Genomic DNA, 17427 nt, shown 5'->3' on the forward strand with positions numbered 1-17427 from the left:
TGTCATGATTTTTATTTTGAAATTAATTTGCTGCTAAGAGTATATAGTTTCTGCTAGGCTGGTTTTGGGAGTTAATAAAGTCACAAAGGATGTTATAGCTTTGTGGAATTGTTATAATATGTGGCTGGGCCCAACGTAAATACACAGTTTAAATTTTCAAGCCAATTAACTTTTATGTAGACCAATGTGTATGTGCTCTTAGCTTAGATGCATACCCCAGAAATTAGCACCAATTAAATTAAGAAAGATTTGTATGGCAAGCACACATTTAATCAAGTATAACAATAAAGAGACCAAATAACATCACTAAAATGACTATAGCTTATGAACATTACTGATAGTTACAGCCTTTAAACTTGCACTGTAATTATGTGTATAATAAATACGGCTTTGTAATTTATTTTCAGTGACTAAACTGATCACTAAGTCTTGTACAAATTATATTCAATTAAAAGCCATGTTGGCAGAGTCATGAAAATCATTTAGTTCAATTGAATAGCCTGCTGTAAAGAATAATCACTGTTTTACTCAAAATTTAAGCCAGTATGAAGATATCTGGCCACACATTTCTAGAAATATTTAATAGTGGCAACCTAAAATAAATGTCATATATATTTGTATCTATTAACTAATAGACTAAGCAGCCTAAGCCAATTTGTGTAGATCAACTTTTAATATTGTTTAAATGGTAGAGCTCTTCATTTTTTTGTTACCTCTTCAATAAGTTACAAAATTTCTGATAGTGGGTTTGTTCTGTTATTAGACAATTGACTGTGTCAGCCAAGATGAATTACAAGTATAATTAATTTTTTATTTAAAGTATATACACTGTATTTGGTTCTAGCTGCTTATTTTTTCTGTTTTACCAATTACAATTAAGATCTTTAGCTTTCTACCAATTCTGCCATCTCACAAAACTGTTATATAGCCAGAATTTAGTTACTGATTTTAAAATCTGTATATAGTGTACTCCATGTAGAAAGCATGTAGCTCATACAACTGGATAAAATATATTTGGGCTAGCTGTATTCCATAAATCCCATATCTATAATATGTACATGCATACTTGCATGCTTACTACATGTCTCCAATTAAGAAGCTGGGAAATATATGTAACAGTGAACTTTAGTAGCTGATGGTTTACTAGCTATTCATTGATTTGCCAGTACATAAGCTTTATCCTTAAAGTTTAGCTTGGGAGGTTATTGACTGTAATGAAAATAGCAGCATCTTTATGCTTTGTGCTCGACACTGCCTTTTAACAACAATATACGTAGCAGACAAAATATAACTGAAAAATGTACTTCATGCATGCATGATCAATCTGATGAGAATGTATGCTTCAAATATCTGTTTGGTGCACTCCTTTCAAGCAGATAATGACATTTAATCACAATGATTGAAATGTAAAGTAATTGCAATTAACAAATAATTATATAAGGTTACTACATTTAATGAAGTTTTGGCTGTACTGGGTTCTTATCATGTTGATAACAAAATGCAATATACTTATTCCGTCGTTTACCATTCTATGAAGATAGAAGTGATGGTGCCTCTTTCCCATAGAGCACACAATTTTCTTAAAACGAGAAATCCAGGCAAACGTCTGCTCACAGCTCATTGTATTATAGGCTTCATTGTGATCCTTGACAGATTTCGGATGGTATTTCTCATGGCACTTCCTGTCTCGATGGTTTTTGATGTGCAGTGAATCTATTATTTTATAAACATCAAGCCAAAGGCTACTCAAATTTCCGGGCAAAGGCAAGGGATTTCTTGCAACATGTAAGCAATCAATGTGACACATATTGTCGTAGAACAATGTGATCATTTTCCTTTCATCTCTGGTAAGATTCCCCAAGGCTGATACCATCCAGGATAGAATAATTAAAAATACTTGTGCAGGTCCTTCAGATCTGTATAATTATACAGGACACTTAAAATGTATCATTTATTCTAAATAGGAAGTTATACACTACAACTGTCTATAAATTCTAGGACCATTCACATTCACACAATATTATCACATTCACAAATGGTAAATCTAGTTAGTAACTTACTCATACAATGGCTGCCACATGTCTATATGCCCACCACCCCGAACAACAAAAAAATGACCACAGCTCCACTTTTGCAACTTTTTCTTGGCACCAGTGTCCTTGTTGCATTCAGGCTTAGCATCAAGTTCATTTTCTTCATCTAATTCTCTGATCAGTTCTGGATGTGATGCAAGCAATGACGCTGTTCCTATGCATAAGAAATGAATTAATAATTAACCTAGACCAATGACGCTGTTTTATATTACTTTCTTATTTCCATTAATTAACAATTAACCTAGATTTTCCCATGGCCCAAAACTATAAGTAAAAGCCAGAACAGCAGTAGCAAGTTCATGACTAATTTACCATGTCTGTACAGGGCTCGAGCCTTGTCAATCCACTCTTATAAAGGTCATTTGTAATCATGCACATTCATCAATTTGATATTGCTTGATACACACACCATGCATACCGCTAATATAAGTGTTCAAAGCTATAGAGGGTCTGGGGGTCAATATTTCTCCAAGAAGTATATATTTAATTGCTTTAAATGGCACGGAAGCTCCATTCAGCATTTTGTGCCCATCAAAGTAATCAATGCAAAATTAATGTCCCTGCAACATCATGCAAGCTAGTGATTTACGGAAGTAGCACAGAAATATACAGCGATATCAGTCATTATATTCTACTAAACGTTATACTAGAGTATTTGCAGTGCCTGCTCTATTACAGTAACGCGATCTTTTACAACTTTCAGTTACAAGTTGTTGAAAGTGGTCCAGCCAACACTGGACCGGCCGGGCTATGGGCTCCCGATGTGTACCTGTACAAATTCTCAAGAGACAAATTTCATGGTTCCTTGCAAATTTTCATCCTACAATTATCAGAATTTGTTTGCAAAATGAGTGACTCTCAAAAAGACTCAATTCTCACAGGGTGTCAAATTTCAGATAATTTGTCTTCCTCTCCAACATAAGTACACTGAATATAACTTACCTTGGCAGTCTGAAGCATTTGACACTGAACTTCTTGTAGACAAGGTTTTCTCTGCATTATCCAGCTTACTAATCTCTTCAGCATTAGGACTAGAATCATCATCTGGGTCTGTGAGGGCAAGCAAGTTATACAACACCTAGGTATTTGATATCATGATGACATAGTCCCATAGCTAAAATTTAAAATTTACTGGACCACAGTATCATGACACTTAAATCACTTAATGTGTCACCCTTTCATTGCTCATACACTCAGTTGTCTAATGCAATGTTCAGAGTGAGCAAACATGCATAAATGCTGAGATATGATAGATGGGTTGTATGCACCTTATCATGTGCTTCGGCAATGCATAGATTATTTATCACACTATTTGGAATCTTAAGATGGTTATAAGGTTTGCAAAGCTAGACATTTTATATCAGTCACATGCTTTCTACTCTCAATCCCAGTCATAAGAAAACAGTTTGTGCTATATACACAGAATCAATAATGTTTGCAGTATAAAAACCAAGTATGTTAATATATTAAATTAATCGGAAGGATGTACATGTATTTTGTGCAAAAGATTTTTTTCTGTAATATACCTGTTTTGATTTACATACAGCTTACTGGATGGTAGCTGCAATGAGATATAAATGTACCTTTCAAAACTCCACAATATCTTAAATATTCCCGTAGCTTTGATGGGATATTACTCTTTTCAGCTTCAGTGCAATGGATTTCACAAAAAGCATGGCCGAATTTGGGCTCATTCGGACAAGTATCAACATAACGTAGTCGACGAGAAAATCCTGTGACTTCCTTATGTACCCGGTACATACATACAGGATATCTCAGTTTCCAGTTTCCATCAAAGGAATACAATTTCCCACAGCCTATATTAAAAGAAAATGAAAATCAGCTGGCTATATAATATTATATTGCCAGGCATGCAGGGCTATCCATGAACTTATGCAAAAGTAATTTCTAATTAGCATGATGCATTTGTTATGCAATGGTTTTTGATAATGGTACATGTGAAGGTCAGAACACCAGTAGCTTGCTACACTAAATGCCATTGTATTATGATACTAGGGAGTGTGTGTACAAATATTATGTGCACGTGTATGTATTTGTGCATTTTCTACAAATAATATTTTTTCTAAGCTCCGTACACTTGCTTGTAATGTACAAGATGCATACCTCTTTTTTTGCATTCATCAGTGCAGTTGGTATGGACATATGGATGACTAGCTCTCTCTTCATCAATGGCATCCATCAGTTCTTCTCTAGAATCTAGTGATGAAAATATATATCCAATTTTCCCTTCCTCCCTGAGCTCATTTTCAATTTCTGCATTCCAGAATGCTTCTGCCACTGATTTACGATGAAGCTCATGTGTGCAAACCTCTGATTCAGGCACATCTAAAACTGCTGTGTCAACAAACATAGCATAATTACATTAATATTTCTTACCATTTCTAAGTGGACAATGTGTAAAGAACTCCTTTGTATAATTCAGAAACACTGATGCAGTTAATGACTCTCTGATTCCCTCATTGTAGCTTTCAGCAGCACCTTCAAAGGAGCACCAGGTGTGATGTCTGCAAGGTCATAAGATTTATGGTGATGAACTGCATGGGCAACTTACGCAGCAGCAACCAAATGACAGTACAGATCTCTACAAAGGTACACACTACGTGATGCTTTGATATACGGCCTTGGAGAATCATAGTAGTGGTAGCCATTGAGTGCTTTCCCACCAAATTGGTCATATCTACATAACACATATAGCCAATGTGATCATAGTTGCAGTATACAACAATGTAAATTAGTGAGGAGCAGTGCCTTATTGCCACTATCTATACATAGGCTGTACATACATTTGTAATGGATCTTTGAGATCACATTAGCAATAGACAGTTCATATGTGTTGATATAAAGATGCTCTTACCACTTATAAACTCTTTGAAATAATGATGTAATAGAAAAAAACTCCATAATAAGGACTAAAAAAGCTGAGCAAGTAAGTACATATTTACCCTTGATGAAGGTAATATTGAGTATATCGTACTATGAAATATTTTTTAGTGGGTCAGGGAGCACTACAAATGTGCCAAATTTCAAGGATATGACCAATTCCATTTCTGAGTTATTAAATGTTTTTGAGGATCCAGCTCAACGTGGACATACTATAGCTCCTTCGAAAATCATATTATGCAAAAAATGTATATATAAATTATTCTCCAGGGTGGAATTCATGAATTCCTTGCCATTGCAGAGTGGTCGAAGGAATGTTATATAGGATAACTTTCACTCAGTCTAGCTTCCTGTATACTCATGCACAGCTGATATATTTAACAAGTATAAGCAAAAATTAGTAATTTTACATCCAATTAGGAATCATAGTAATAAAAAGTAAAGAAACAAGGTGGTTGCCTATATGCCTGCAGATATACTATAGTGGACATTTAATCCGTAATTCAGTCTTCAGAACCTCTGTTGTACAGCTATAGACTGAATTAGGGATTAAATGTCCACTATAGTATATCTGCAGGCATATAGGCAACCACCTTGTTTCTTTACTTTTTATTACTATGATCCCTAATTGGATGTAAAATTACTAATTTTTGCTTATACTTGTTTGTTTACTTTTTTTGAAACAATGATAATTAGTGAATAACCTCGTTGGTGATCCCTAACTGATATACATTACTATTGTACTGTATGATATCGTTTCTGTATACTTTCTCTTTCTACATGCAGTATAGCCACACGGATCATAGTAGCATGGAAATATTGCAGAATGCTGCACATATAAGGAGGATGCTACTGGTCCCAGAAGCCTGATACAGCAAATTGTTGCAAAACATAATTATATGATTCTATAAAATTAAACTTTTCATTTAATAGTGTTAACAAGTTTAGATAAATGTATTTCAGTATTATAATCAAGTATGCATGCATATGGTTTTGCTGACTGTACAGAGAGCATTATAGCACTTGCAGTCAAGGATACCTTTAAAGAAGTGTTAAATATAGGAAATCAGTAATCAGCATTGTCATGATGAATTTCAAAGGCATGATATAACATAGGCATACAGTACAAGTGATGATATTAAGTCTCTTGTATAGCTGCCCGCAATCACAGTATGACTATTATCCATGCATAATACCTGGCTGTACATGCATGCCGGCACACTGATTACTAGCCATTTTTATTTTATGTATAGTGCGGTGCTAGACCATGCAGTCTTGCAGTTTGCAAAGTGTGTAGCTATACCATTCAAGACGTAACACAGATTATTTAATTGTTATAGAAAATGTAAATCGTTGCTGGTCATCATAGTCTCTACCCCTTTGAATCCTTCCTCACCCCCATCCTCTTCCTCTCCCCCGTCCTCTACCTCTCCCCCGTCCTCTACCTCTCCCCCGTCCTCTACCTCTCCCCAGTCCTCTTCCTATCCCCTGTTGTCTTCCTCTCCCCTGCAGTCAATTACTGCATAGATATTATTAAAGCGCTTTTACGCGCCTCTAATATCTATGATTATTACGGTCAGTCAGTGTAACACTGTTTTTAGCTACCAGCGAGGCTATTGGTATGTTGAACACCTACATAACGTTTCAAGCAAAGAATACTGTAAGAAACGCCTAGATCTTGCACTGAAGCCATAACACTTGAAAATCAAAGGATCTTTAAGGAGGACAAAGGTAGCACCATGATGCATGCATTGTAGCTGCTGCGGTTGGTGAAAAGGCACGTCTTGGGATGAAGCGACGTTGAACAGTGAAGAAATCAGGCCTGTAGCCTTAGCCGTTATCGAGTTACGCTTGTCTGAAGGCATTAGTAAGTAAGTAAGTTAGTAAGTTAGTCAGTCAGTAGAAAATTCGGTTAAATACGAAATTTTTAAAATTTCGTAGCAACTTGATGGAACGTTTTAGAGTTGATCTGAAGACATTTTTGAGCTTGGTTATGCCTAACCAATACTGCTAATCTTTCAGAAAGTTAATATTAGGCTGGTTTTGGGTGATATTTATAGGGCAAGAAACCCCAAACCTTGGTGATCCCTAATATACAGTTACTACCGTACTGTATGATAGCAAGTTTTTCTTTTTAGCCATTTAAACTCTTATTTAAAATTCACTGAGTCTTTCAGGCACTGAATGCATGATCTTCCATATTCCCTGATTCGATCTACTCTCCACATATGTAGGCATTTTTTCACAAACCATGCATGCACTCAAATGGACTCCTACCAATGACTGAGGACAAGAGCATAGCTATAAATTGTAAAGTTGAGGGGACTAAGAACAATGACTAATTATATAATGTTTGCACACATTTACATGCAAAACATACTCTGTTAAACTTGTCTAGGCATGCACAGGAAAATTTTACTGCCAGAAATTGAATCTTGTAGCAATTTCGACTAAACTTTGAATACAATTAGAAGCCTTCTTTGAATAAATGGCTGTTTGGACTGAATGTATGCTCTAACAGAGTAACTGACTGTTCTATTAGCATAATTGGTTGCTCTATAAGATACCTTGATCTTCACATGTAGAAGGGCTTATCTCCCACTAAAATATGAGTGAGGGGCTCCAGTCTCTTTGTGGTACATCTATAAGACTGAGGATGAAGTCCCAGCCTCGTGAGAGATTTCATCCTTATTCCTAGTGCAAGTTTTTAAACCTTTCTATTAGGCCACAAAAAGTTAATTATTAGTTTCTCATCCCCGTCCGCACTGCTGTCTTCCTTACCGCATCTAGAGTTTTTGCAGCACTACTTTTTTGGCTGAGTGCAGCCATTCAGCACCTTATAAAGTTGGTTATTAGCTGGGGCAACATTAGAAAATTGAATTTTGACTCAATTTAGCTGGTTAATTCAGCTATCCATGCAGTCAATAATAAATAATATAAAAACCTGCCTGCCCGCACTATTATTTGGTTGCTTGGAGGATGAGAAACTAAAATTAACTTTATGTGGCCTTACATAGAATGGAAATGTGAATCCGGTTTGTAAACCAGCTGGCCAGTGTAGAAACCAGTCCGTAACATAATATGCATGCATGCATGTTATATTCATATGTTATATATAGCTATACCTTGATTTATATAAAAACAACACCTATGCACTGTACATGCATGCAGTGAGTATAATTTATATGTTGACACACCAAAAATATTGCAATATAACTAGCTGCACACATCAAGTTGTCGGGTAGGGTTATATTGCTGAATGCAACACGGATGAGTGCATGTGTCAGACACATGCATGCATATACTTTATTTTACAGTGCATGCTGCACGCATAATTTGATCAGATGTAGCAACATACCTGTAGTTTATCATGCAGCTGTCACATCTTAAAGTGATCTTAATTGCAGGAAGTGGTCCATGTAACCCAAACAAGATAACTGTTGATGGATCATTATGAATCGAAAGGCCTTTGCTGCAGACTAAACATTTAATAGTTGGAGGTCCCAAGAAAGCAGTATGAGCAACTTTTGTTGCTAAAGTCACTTTCCATAAAACTTCCACTCTAGGAGTTTGGAAATTAACCATACCAACTACATCATTAAAAATAACTCCTTCGACTTTTCGCACTAATTCAGCCACCTGTTCACAACTGTACATTGTATTCATGGAATTATTAATGACGTTGGAAATGTAGTGTATCCGACGAGACAAAAAAGATATAGGCACCAAGTTCATTGCTTGAACTGTTAAAACAGTTAACCCGCTTGAAACTATGGGAGCGATAGTTTTCACTGCCAATGATTCTTGCTCTGTATAATCATCACATCTGCTGCTCTGACTCGCCGGGGCGGGTAAATCGTCAGTTTTCTTATCGATCAAGTCTAGTGGTTCTAGAGACTTTCCCGACTGACTGGAGCCCATTCCATCTTTATATCCACTGGAAGACAATGCATCTAACGCAGCAGTTAACTTTCGCTTCTTCCCACGACGTGACGGTGTTGACATATTACAGGTGTATTAAATTATACAATCATGTACTACAGAAAATTGCATTGTCTTTGCAACAGGCCATGCGCGGTTTGAGCATGCGCGTGTTTTGAATAATAAAACGCGCGCAATACCGGGTATAAGGTATCGAAGCCGTTCAATTCCGCGTCAGTTAAATCATTGCATAACCGGAATTATACACACTTTTACGGCAAGTATACCAGGAATGGTAGGATCATCAATAGTTAGCAAATACCAAAACCCTGTATTGCACGCATTTTATTATTCAAAACACGCGCATGCTCAAACCGCGCATGGCCGGTAGTTGCAAAGACAATGCAATTTCCTGTATACATGTACACGGGCACGTGAGTATTGATCGCGCATGCGTCTTTCATACTTACCTTGGACATGCGCATTTGCATTTTCTTGAACTGTCGCCTATAGTTGCAGTGTCAAACGTTAACGCAGTGTGGAAAAATGCCTCGAACGACTGTGAGTGGAAGACTGGTGACGGTAGATGGTCAAGTGGGAGAAAACAAGAATGGAGAGTTCATTCAGTTTACAAATTATTCCTTTGAGGTAGTTAGCGCTATCTCATCTCCTCCCGGAATCTACACTCAATTAGACGGATTTATACAAAATTAAAGTTATCCATGGAGACGAAAGGTATGGTATTTTAACAGTGCAGGGTATAGCTATAGGTTGTCTGCTGTATAGCTAGATGTTGCATACATGGCTCTTTTGTGTATGCATGCCTGGCTTCAGAACCTATCTGTCATGATACCGCATGCATGTAATGTGATTTATATCTGTATATAGCTATACCCCACTTAAACTCAGCTAAAAAAATTGATAGTGTATGTATGATAACTTGGTATGATAATATTATTAGTTTCTGACCTACCCAACACCTCTTTTGTTCACTTGCAAACAGAGAGGTGTTGATTGTATTATTAGTTTGTGGCTTGCTGACATGGAAATGCCTTAGCATAAACTATACCTTGTGATCTCCACTGCTCAAAAGAAATGAGACAAGGCCATGACAAATTAATGTTTTGATGTTCCACAGATATTGTGCGTAGGTCAGGAATTTTGAAAACTCCGAAAAATATCTAATCATATGATCTCTTTAAAGGAGTGTCTCATGGCTGTATAGGTTTGTAAATATTGTTTAACTGGCTGGACAATTCTAGGTGAAACATATAATGAATTCATTCATATGTTAAAAATCATAGTGTGGATTGAGCTATCAGTTTATATTATTTTATATCTATTATAGCGTGGCTCTTGTTAATTGCCTTACATTTGTTGTTATCACGCATGTTATATTACAGAGGATGCTTCGTCACTAATGAGGATGCCTCTACACTTCGAAGTTTCACGAAAGCTGGAGCAGATACATTTTCCAGCGATGCAGCAGCTTTCGTGCTAGCAGTTCTTTCAAGAGCAGAACATTAGTTTCAGCATTAGGACTACAACCCTATAGTGATGTATGGGTTTTGGGACCTGAAACACAGATTAATAGCAAGGGAGAATTACTTGACAAAGACAACCTTCCATTTTATTGGTATGAGGATTATGCAATAAAGAGAGATGCTGTGGATGATCAAAGACTTGTACCGTTGCCGATTGCTTTATCATTGCAGACACAAGTTTGTGCCATATAATTAGAGTAATTACATGTAGTTAAGTCATAACTTTTACCAAGAGTTCACAAAGTATGATATAGACAAGGCAAGACACTATGTCCAGATTCTGAAACAATTTTGTGCAATCAGTTCTTCTTTCCTTTAGTCACACTTCTACTTGTATTAGAGAAAAGTCGGTTGAATGGTACTTTCAAGTGTTAAGGCTATGTTCTATGCATGGACAGGCTTCATGACATTAGTAACTCCATAATGTCCTTAATTTATAGGTGTATATTCTCTCCCCTGTATAACTAGAATCTGTTGTGTAATTAACTATAATTGTCAACATGCATGCACATCATGCTTTAAGTGACAAAATGCAGTTAGCTATTCTGCATGTGTAAGTGCACTATGCTGTGTACAATAAAATAGCACATTGTTACTGCAATTGTGTGATTCACATGTACATGTGTACATCATGTGTACAAAAAGTACACTAACAAGTGTAACATCTACAGTATGATTGCATTAATAAAAAGCACTGAAACAAACCGAGTGTTACATAATTTATCACAATAATTATAACAACCAATTTAAGCCCTAATTCAGACACAAAAACAATCTCAAGCTCCATATATAGTAAACTTATAAGGATTGTGAGTATAACATTGTTACAATGTTTACAATTGTGTACTTAAAGGGAATCCAAAATCTCTTGAAAGCAGCAAAAGAATGCCTTCGTGATAACTTTCAAAGCTTCTTTCAAGTTTTAAGTGGAATGTGCATGGCAATGCACTTTGAGGAACTAATTGCATTGCAGGCTGAATGTCCAATGGTGTTGGCATACAGCGAGACACCTGGAACAGGTAAGTATTCAGCTGCTGTCAACGGTATATGGAATGTAATAATAATCTTGAAGGGAAAACTACTTCTTTACGGGCAGCACTTAGCCTGTGTGGAGCTGCAGTAGTACATTTTCGGGTGGGAAAGTCTTCCCCAACGTCTTTAGTTTCACGAGCAGCAATCACTACTATTCCGATTGGTGTTGATGATATAAACTCACAAAACAGCATAGAAACATTGTCGGTGCAGTTCTTCAATGGTGCTGCATTGAGTTCAGGAAATAATACTCCACGAACCTCCCTTTTGTTCACATCAAATAAGGCATTTGCTGAAAGCTCCAGGTTTGGTTTTTTAATAAATATATATGTGGCTTTACTCCTGTGATTCTTTTCCTTTAGGAATGCTGCACGATTAATACATATTCCATTTTTTAAAGGAGCAGTAGAATTGAGCCAGCAGGAAAAAGACGATGCACTTAAAATAGCTTGTCAGCATGCATCCAGCAGCATTGGAATTCTAATAAGCATAGGGGATAAACTAAAGGCCACACACTTTCAAACACATATAAGCAAAGACTTGCTACCGTTAGTTTGCGCAGCCTTACCTGAAGTAGATTTCAGAGTTCAAAAGAGTTATGCTCTTTTATTAGGGATTGGTGAAGAAGTGAGTGCAGAAATTTAAAGAACACATATTACTATGTGTGTGTGTATACTGTAGCTGTGCAACAGCATTTCACTGCCAGAAGTGATAGCATTTCCAGAGATAACACAATTCTTCGTACAGAAATGGGCTCCAGAAGTGGCTAGCTTACTAAAGCCTACCCAGAGTTCATTGCAGTCTGCGCTTAATCAAATACTTGATGACATTGAAGATTTGGAAACATGCGAGGTAAACATCTGTTATACATATGGTGTGCTTAAAGTTTAGTTAACAGATATTAAGGTTCCTCCGTCCACAAGTTGCCAATAAGTTAAATCCAGCCAGGCTATCAGTAGCCATTTACTTGCCACTGCTCAAGTGTCACTGTACAGGCTTGGATGAGGCCAAGTTCAAAAGAAACATCAAAGAAGTTGGGGGAAACATCAAAGCCTCACTTCCCTTCCTTAGGGAGGGATACAGTGATAGAGTGTTAAAGCCATCAGAAAATGGAAGACAGAGGAAATGTATTACAATTCCGCATAGTGCGATTGCACAGGACATCATTCAAATGCTGGTTGAAAGAGGTAAATATATAAAAAAGATGCACAGATGGATGTATATATATATATATATATAACATTCTGAGCAGATTTTGTAAGATCAAAGTTTCCACCTTTATTAATATAAGGTGGCCAACATGATGGTTAAGAATAATAACTATATGTAATAAATGCATTATGTTATTATTGAATATCTATTTAAAATTCATTGAATCAGTGCATGGTACTGTATACATGTATAAGCTCTTTCAAAAAGTGAAGTATATTTATTACAGTTTCAGAAAGCAGCATAACACCTAAAGCCGAGCACCCGAGATCATCGACGCCCACGCCATACGAAGACTTAAGGCAACTTTCAGAGCTTTGTGGAGATGATAAAACACCAAGCCCTATTATGCAGGATGAACTACTGCCGCCCTTCCAGAATTCCTATGGTATACAGCATGCAATAATAATATTATGCTTGTTTCATTATCACTATTATTATCACTACTGTGAGCTTGGCTGATACTGAAATCAGCCAAGCTCACAGTAGCTTTAGCTCACTCTCTGAGCCTTTGTTTGGTGCCAGTTTGGACTTAAGAGATAAAACAATCTCACCAATTGGCAGCATTAGCTCAGTCTCTGAGCCTTTGTTTGGCAAGTCAACTGAACGATCAGTTTCACCGATCAGGTGCCTAAATACCACATACATCATCAGCAGTGAGGAAGTAGACAACACCCCACTTCATGACCCTGCTGAAACTAAACCACCACCAATGCAGGCTACACCAGTATCACCACCATCTACTAAGAAAATCCCAGGTATACAGATACTATTTCAAATTATGTTTGTGTGTATGCTACAGTTTTACATGTATAGACCAAATCACTGAAGTTGCAGACTTGACAACGTTTGTATCATTGAAACCAGATAGCAAGGCAATAATAAAGCCAATTCAAAGAATCGAAACATCCACAGGAAAGCTAGAACAGCAACACCAATCAGTGTCATTGCTTAGAACCATCGATAAGGAGGCTTCAATTGATGGTATGGTATTTGTGTATTATATGCATGTACAGTACATGGGCACACACATATATATATATTCAAGGCTATTAATACTACGTATACAGTATACACATACGTACGTATACAAATATTGAGCTAATTGTCTCCCAAGAGCTCCTTACTCGTTACAAGTGCCGGAGTTGGTTGCTAAAATTGCTATAAGTTACACATACTTATACTGTGATGTATAGGAGGACTGTTGCTACTGGTTCCCAGTTTTGAAATCACTACAATAGCCAGCTGAGACATTTTTATTAGTATTCAACCATGAGCTGTATGCCATACTAGGCAAGCCTCAAACCCCATCTAAATACAGCATTGTACTAGCTACAGTACACATGCATGTAGGGCTTACTGCACTTTTTCCTTCCCTATTGTTTTGCTTAAACTACAAAAATGCAATGTGTTGATTTGAAAAAGTACAATATACAGTTTCCATGACATAGCTGACACTATGCTATATATCATTTAACACAGCACAGACACATTGCTGTACCAGCCGGAAAATGGTAACTAAGTACATAATACCAAAATCAATTGTTAAGGAAGAATGTGTATTATGTGTGCTGGCTATGTAACCTGTGCTAATAAAATGTATTATGTGGCTCTGCGTCAGTCTCAGCTCTATTCCACCCAAGATAAAGTTTTGCTGATCAAAATCATAAGAAGGGTATGAGTAAAAGCATCCTGAAAAACTTAACAAAACCATTGAGCATGTGAATCAATAACTTTTAGCTTGCATTTTTAACAGGGTGGTTAAAGCTGCTGTTCAGTATTAGAAGCATATATACAGTTACTCCAATAGCAATGCCACACCACATTCAGCAGTTAGTGAATCAATATTATTATCTCTTGTATATGTAGTTATTTTGGAAAATTTAAGTTAACACATTTTTGTATAGTCTCTAAAATGTACATTGTGTAAGGTGTTGAGTGGGTACATAGTGTAAGCCATCAATGAATTTGTGTATGCATATATCTCCACAGGTTGCATACTAAGAATTAAACAGAAGACGCAGATGTTACTGGAGGCCAAAATTGGCAGTTATAAAATCATTGATAATGGTATACTGTCGTTGATTGATGATAATGGATGGGTCACAGATGAAGTATGTTTATGTCTATATCTATGTATATGAATTTTTTTGCTAATGTTAAATGACTGCTCTGTTGGACCTTTCAAAGTTTTTATAACTTGCCAAAAGATTATTCTAGGTGTAAGCAATCATTCACAATCTGAATGCCATTCTATTGCATTGGGATGCTTTTTGCAGGCTATTGTGCTGTTATAATTGGCACAAGTCTATTGATTGGTAACTTTATTAATTTTGCAGGTGATTACATCATTTATGTTAGCTGCCACTCGTAAAAGCAACAAGGTGAGCTTTTGAATCACAATATTATATTTTATTCACATAACACGGCTGTAGGAAGGAAAGGTGTATGTGATGGATGTGTCTGCTGTAAATGATATATGCAATGGAATGTATATTCACAGGCAGAAGGTGTTGAGTTGTGTAAGTTATTTAGATACATTGTATTTTGATGATTGAACAAAACTTTCCATGCAGGTGGATGTTTCCCAGTACAATGCTCTAATTGGAGCTTACTGCTTTGAAAAGAAACACTGGATCTTAGTGGTCAGCATACAGAAAGATGTGCTGCTTTCTTTATTTAATTTGGTATAGATTGTAGAACCACTTCAGAGACGGATCCTATATATCGATCCAGCCATGAACACTCCACAAAAGGTCCTAGACAGGATTAGAAAACAATGGAAGTTAGTCAGATAAAATAGACAGATAACAGGAAGAAAGGAATTAATAAACTGTTATTAAATAAATGTTGGCCTTATCTTTAATGCTTTTGTCTGTTTTTTTTTCCAGTCAATATAGCATCCATCAACTCAATGGTGGCTACTGGCTACAAAAGTTTACTTGGGAGGTAACATCAATTCCCCATAGCTTCCAAGAGGATAACTCGTCATGTGGAGTTTATGTGATGAAGGTACATTTTGCTAATTAATGCTCATGCGCATAATATAATAAGTGTACCTAATTCTTATTTAGTTTGCTCAGCAATATTTGGATGGTTCGTCATTATCATTAGATGCCAACAGTGTTTCTGATACCAGAATAGAAATGGCTAAAATGATACTAAGTAACTCTGGTATGTGTACACCATTGTATATTACATAGTTTTAGTATAGTTTTAATTATGCAGATGACATTAGTGAATATTGCCGAACTTGTTCAAGTAAGGCTAGGAAGAAATGCATTTGGGTAAGTTGATTTCTGTAGCTGCATATGTATCATTCTTATATCTATAAAAATTTCAGATTGGGTGTGACAACTGCTCATCATGGTACCACCTAGATTGTGTGAACAGAAAGATTAAGAGCAAGTTGGAGGCTGCTAATATACAGAGTGTGGATTTTGTTGGACCCTGCTGTTCCAAAGATTCGTTTTATGTAGTTAAGGAGAAGTACTGAAGTAGTAGTTATTAGCTGTATGCTGCAAGTAGTTTTAGCAGTAAACTCATGTATAATCATGTAAATCTCATTTGATAGTGTATATGACCACAACAACTACATAGCTATAATATTTGTGAAGTATATTGGTACAATCAACTTCCACACAGTAAGTAATACTGTCAAAATACTGTAATATGATAGAGTATTCAGCTCTTGATAATGAACTTGGTGTCAATGTACTGTTAGTGTCCACTACCTGGGCAGCTTTAATAATAAATTAATGTAAAATAAATTTTTAAAAATTACAACATGGAGAACGGAGATTGCAGAAAAAACAACAGAAACAAGAAAGTTATTATATAGGTGCTAAGTAAGCTACTGTTCATCAGCAAGATCAAGAAGTACTAAGGCATGCGGCCTGACACTTGCAATTGTCACACATGAGTTGGCTAGCAAATAGAGATTCATGTGTGACAATTGCGGCTTTAAGATTCCTTAGTACTTCTTGATCTTGCTGATGAACAGTGTTAGCACCTATATAATAACTTTCTTGTTTCTGTTGTTTTTTCTGCAATCTCTATTCGCCATGTTGTAATTTTTAAAATTCATTTTTACACTAGTTTGTGTATCTTTTTATGTATCCATTTATTGATGACATCATTTCAATATTTTGGTGACTTAACATGCCTTAGTACTTCTAGAAGGGCTTATAACTTGCTCGCTGTTTGACTTTTAGCTTGTTACTGTTTTTAGCACTTGTAATATACTTTAACCTACTGTAATCTCTATTACAAAAATTACAACAGTTTATAATAATTTGTATATCATTTTATGGATAACTACATGTAGCTAATCGGCATTAACAGTCAGCAACAACTATACACATATATCAAATCAGTAATCATGTTTAGGCTTACCAAATTTTCTTCTAAAAGTTGTTTTGTGGCTGTGGCTGATTATTTTTTGTGTTTCGATGTGTGTTCTATTAGGATTTCATTGACTCGATGGGTAGTTAACATACAAAACTGCCTCAAAATGGATGCAAGCACATGGAATAGGTGAGTGACATAATGACATAAGTTATTCTTCCAATTGATTTTCCTGTAGGTTCCTTAGAGGTTGTTTATGGGTGTGTGTGTGTGTTCTATTAGGATTTCACTGAATCAATGGCTGGAGAACGTACAAAATTGTCTCAAAGTGGGAGGTAACATTCACATATGGATATAAAAATAGGTGACAGACATGGTCA

General features: G+C 36.2%; 2 protein-coding genes across 2 annotated transcripts in view; one reads left to right on the top strand and one right to left on the bottom strand.

Moving 5' to 3' along the window:
* LOC136258841 (uncharacterized) overlaps window positions 1-16401 on the top strand; it is a 61925-nt gene extending 45524 nt beyond the window's left edge. Inside the window, exons 2-7 of the mRNA XM_066052193.1 lie at window positions 15277-15345; window positions 15394-15485; window positions 15592-15712; window positions 15775-15874; window positions 15929-15987; window positions 16044-16401. Of these exons, the coding sequence (XP_065908265.1) occupies window positions 15439-15485; window positions 15592-15712; window positions 15775-15874; window positions 15929-15987; window positions 16044-16196 (480 nt within the window). The 5' untranslated portion in view covers window positions 15277-15345; window positions 15394-15438 and the 3' untranslated portion in view covers window positions 16197-16401. The remainder of the gene's footprint in view (window positions 1-15276; window positions 15346-15393; window positions 15486-15591; window positions 15713-15774; window positions 15875-15928; window positions 15988-16043) is intronic.
* Window positions 1369-9017, bottom strand: LOC136258818 (uncharacterized). Its single transcript, XM_066052166.1, has 8 exons — window positions 8353-9017; window positions 4666-4791; window positions 4491-4618; window positions 4218-4439; window positions 3677-3910; window positions 3036-3143; window positions 2061-2247; window positions 1369-1916 (listed from the first exon to the last, which is right to left on the bottom strand). The coding sequence occupies exons 1-8, from the start codon at window positions 8997-8999 to the stop codon at window positions 1433-1435; spliced, it is 2136 nt and encodes a 711-aa protein (XP_065908238.1). The 5' UTR covers window positions 9000-9017; the 3' UTR covers window positions 1369-1432.
* Window positions 16402-17427: the final 1026 nt, after the last annotated feature.

This window comes from Dysidea avara, chromosome 6 (genome assembly GCF_963678975.1).
Source record: "Dysidea avara chromosome 6, odDysAvar1.4, whole genome shotgun sequence".
NCBI lineage: Eukaryota > Metazoa > Porifera > Demospongiae > Dictyoceratida > Dysideidae > Dysidea > Dysidea avara.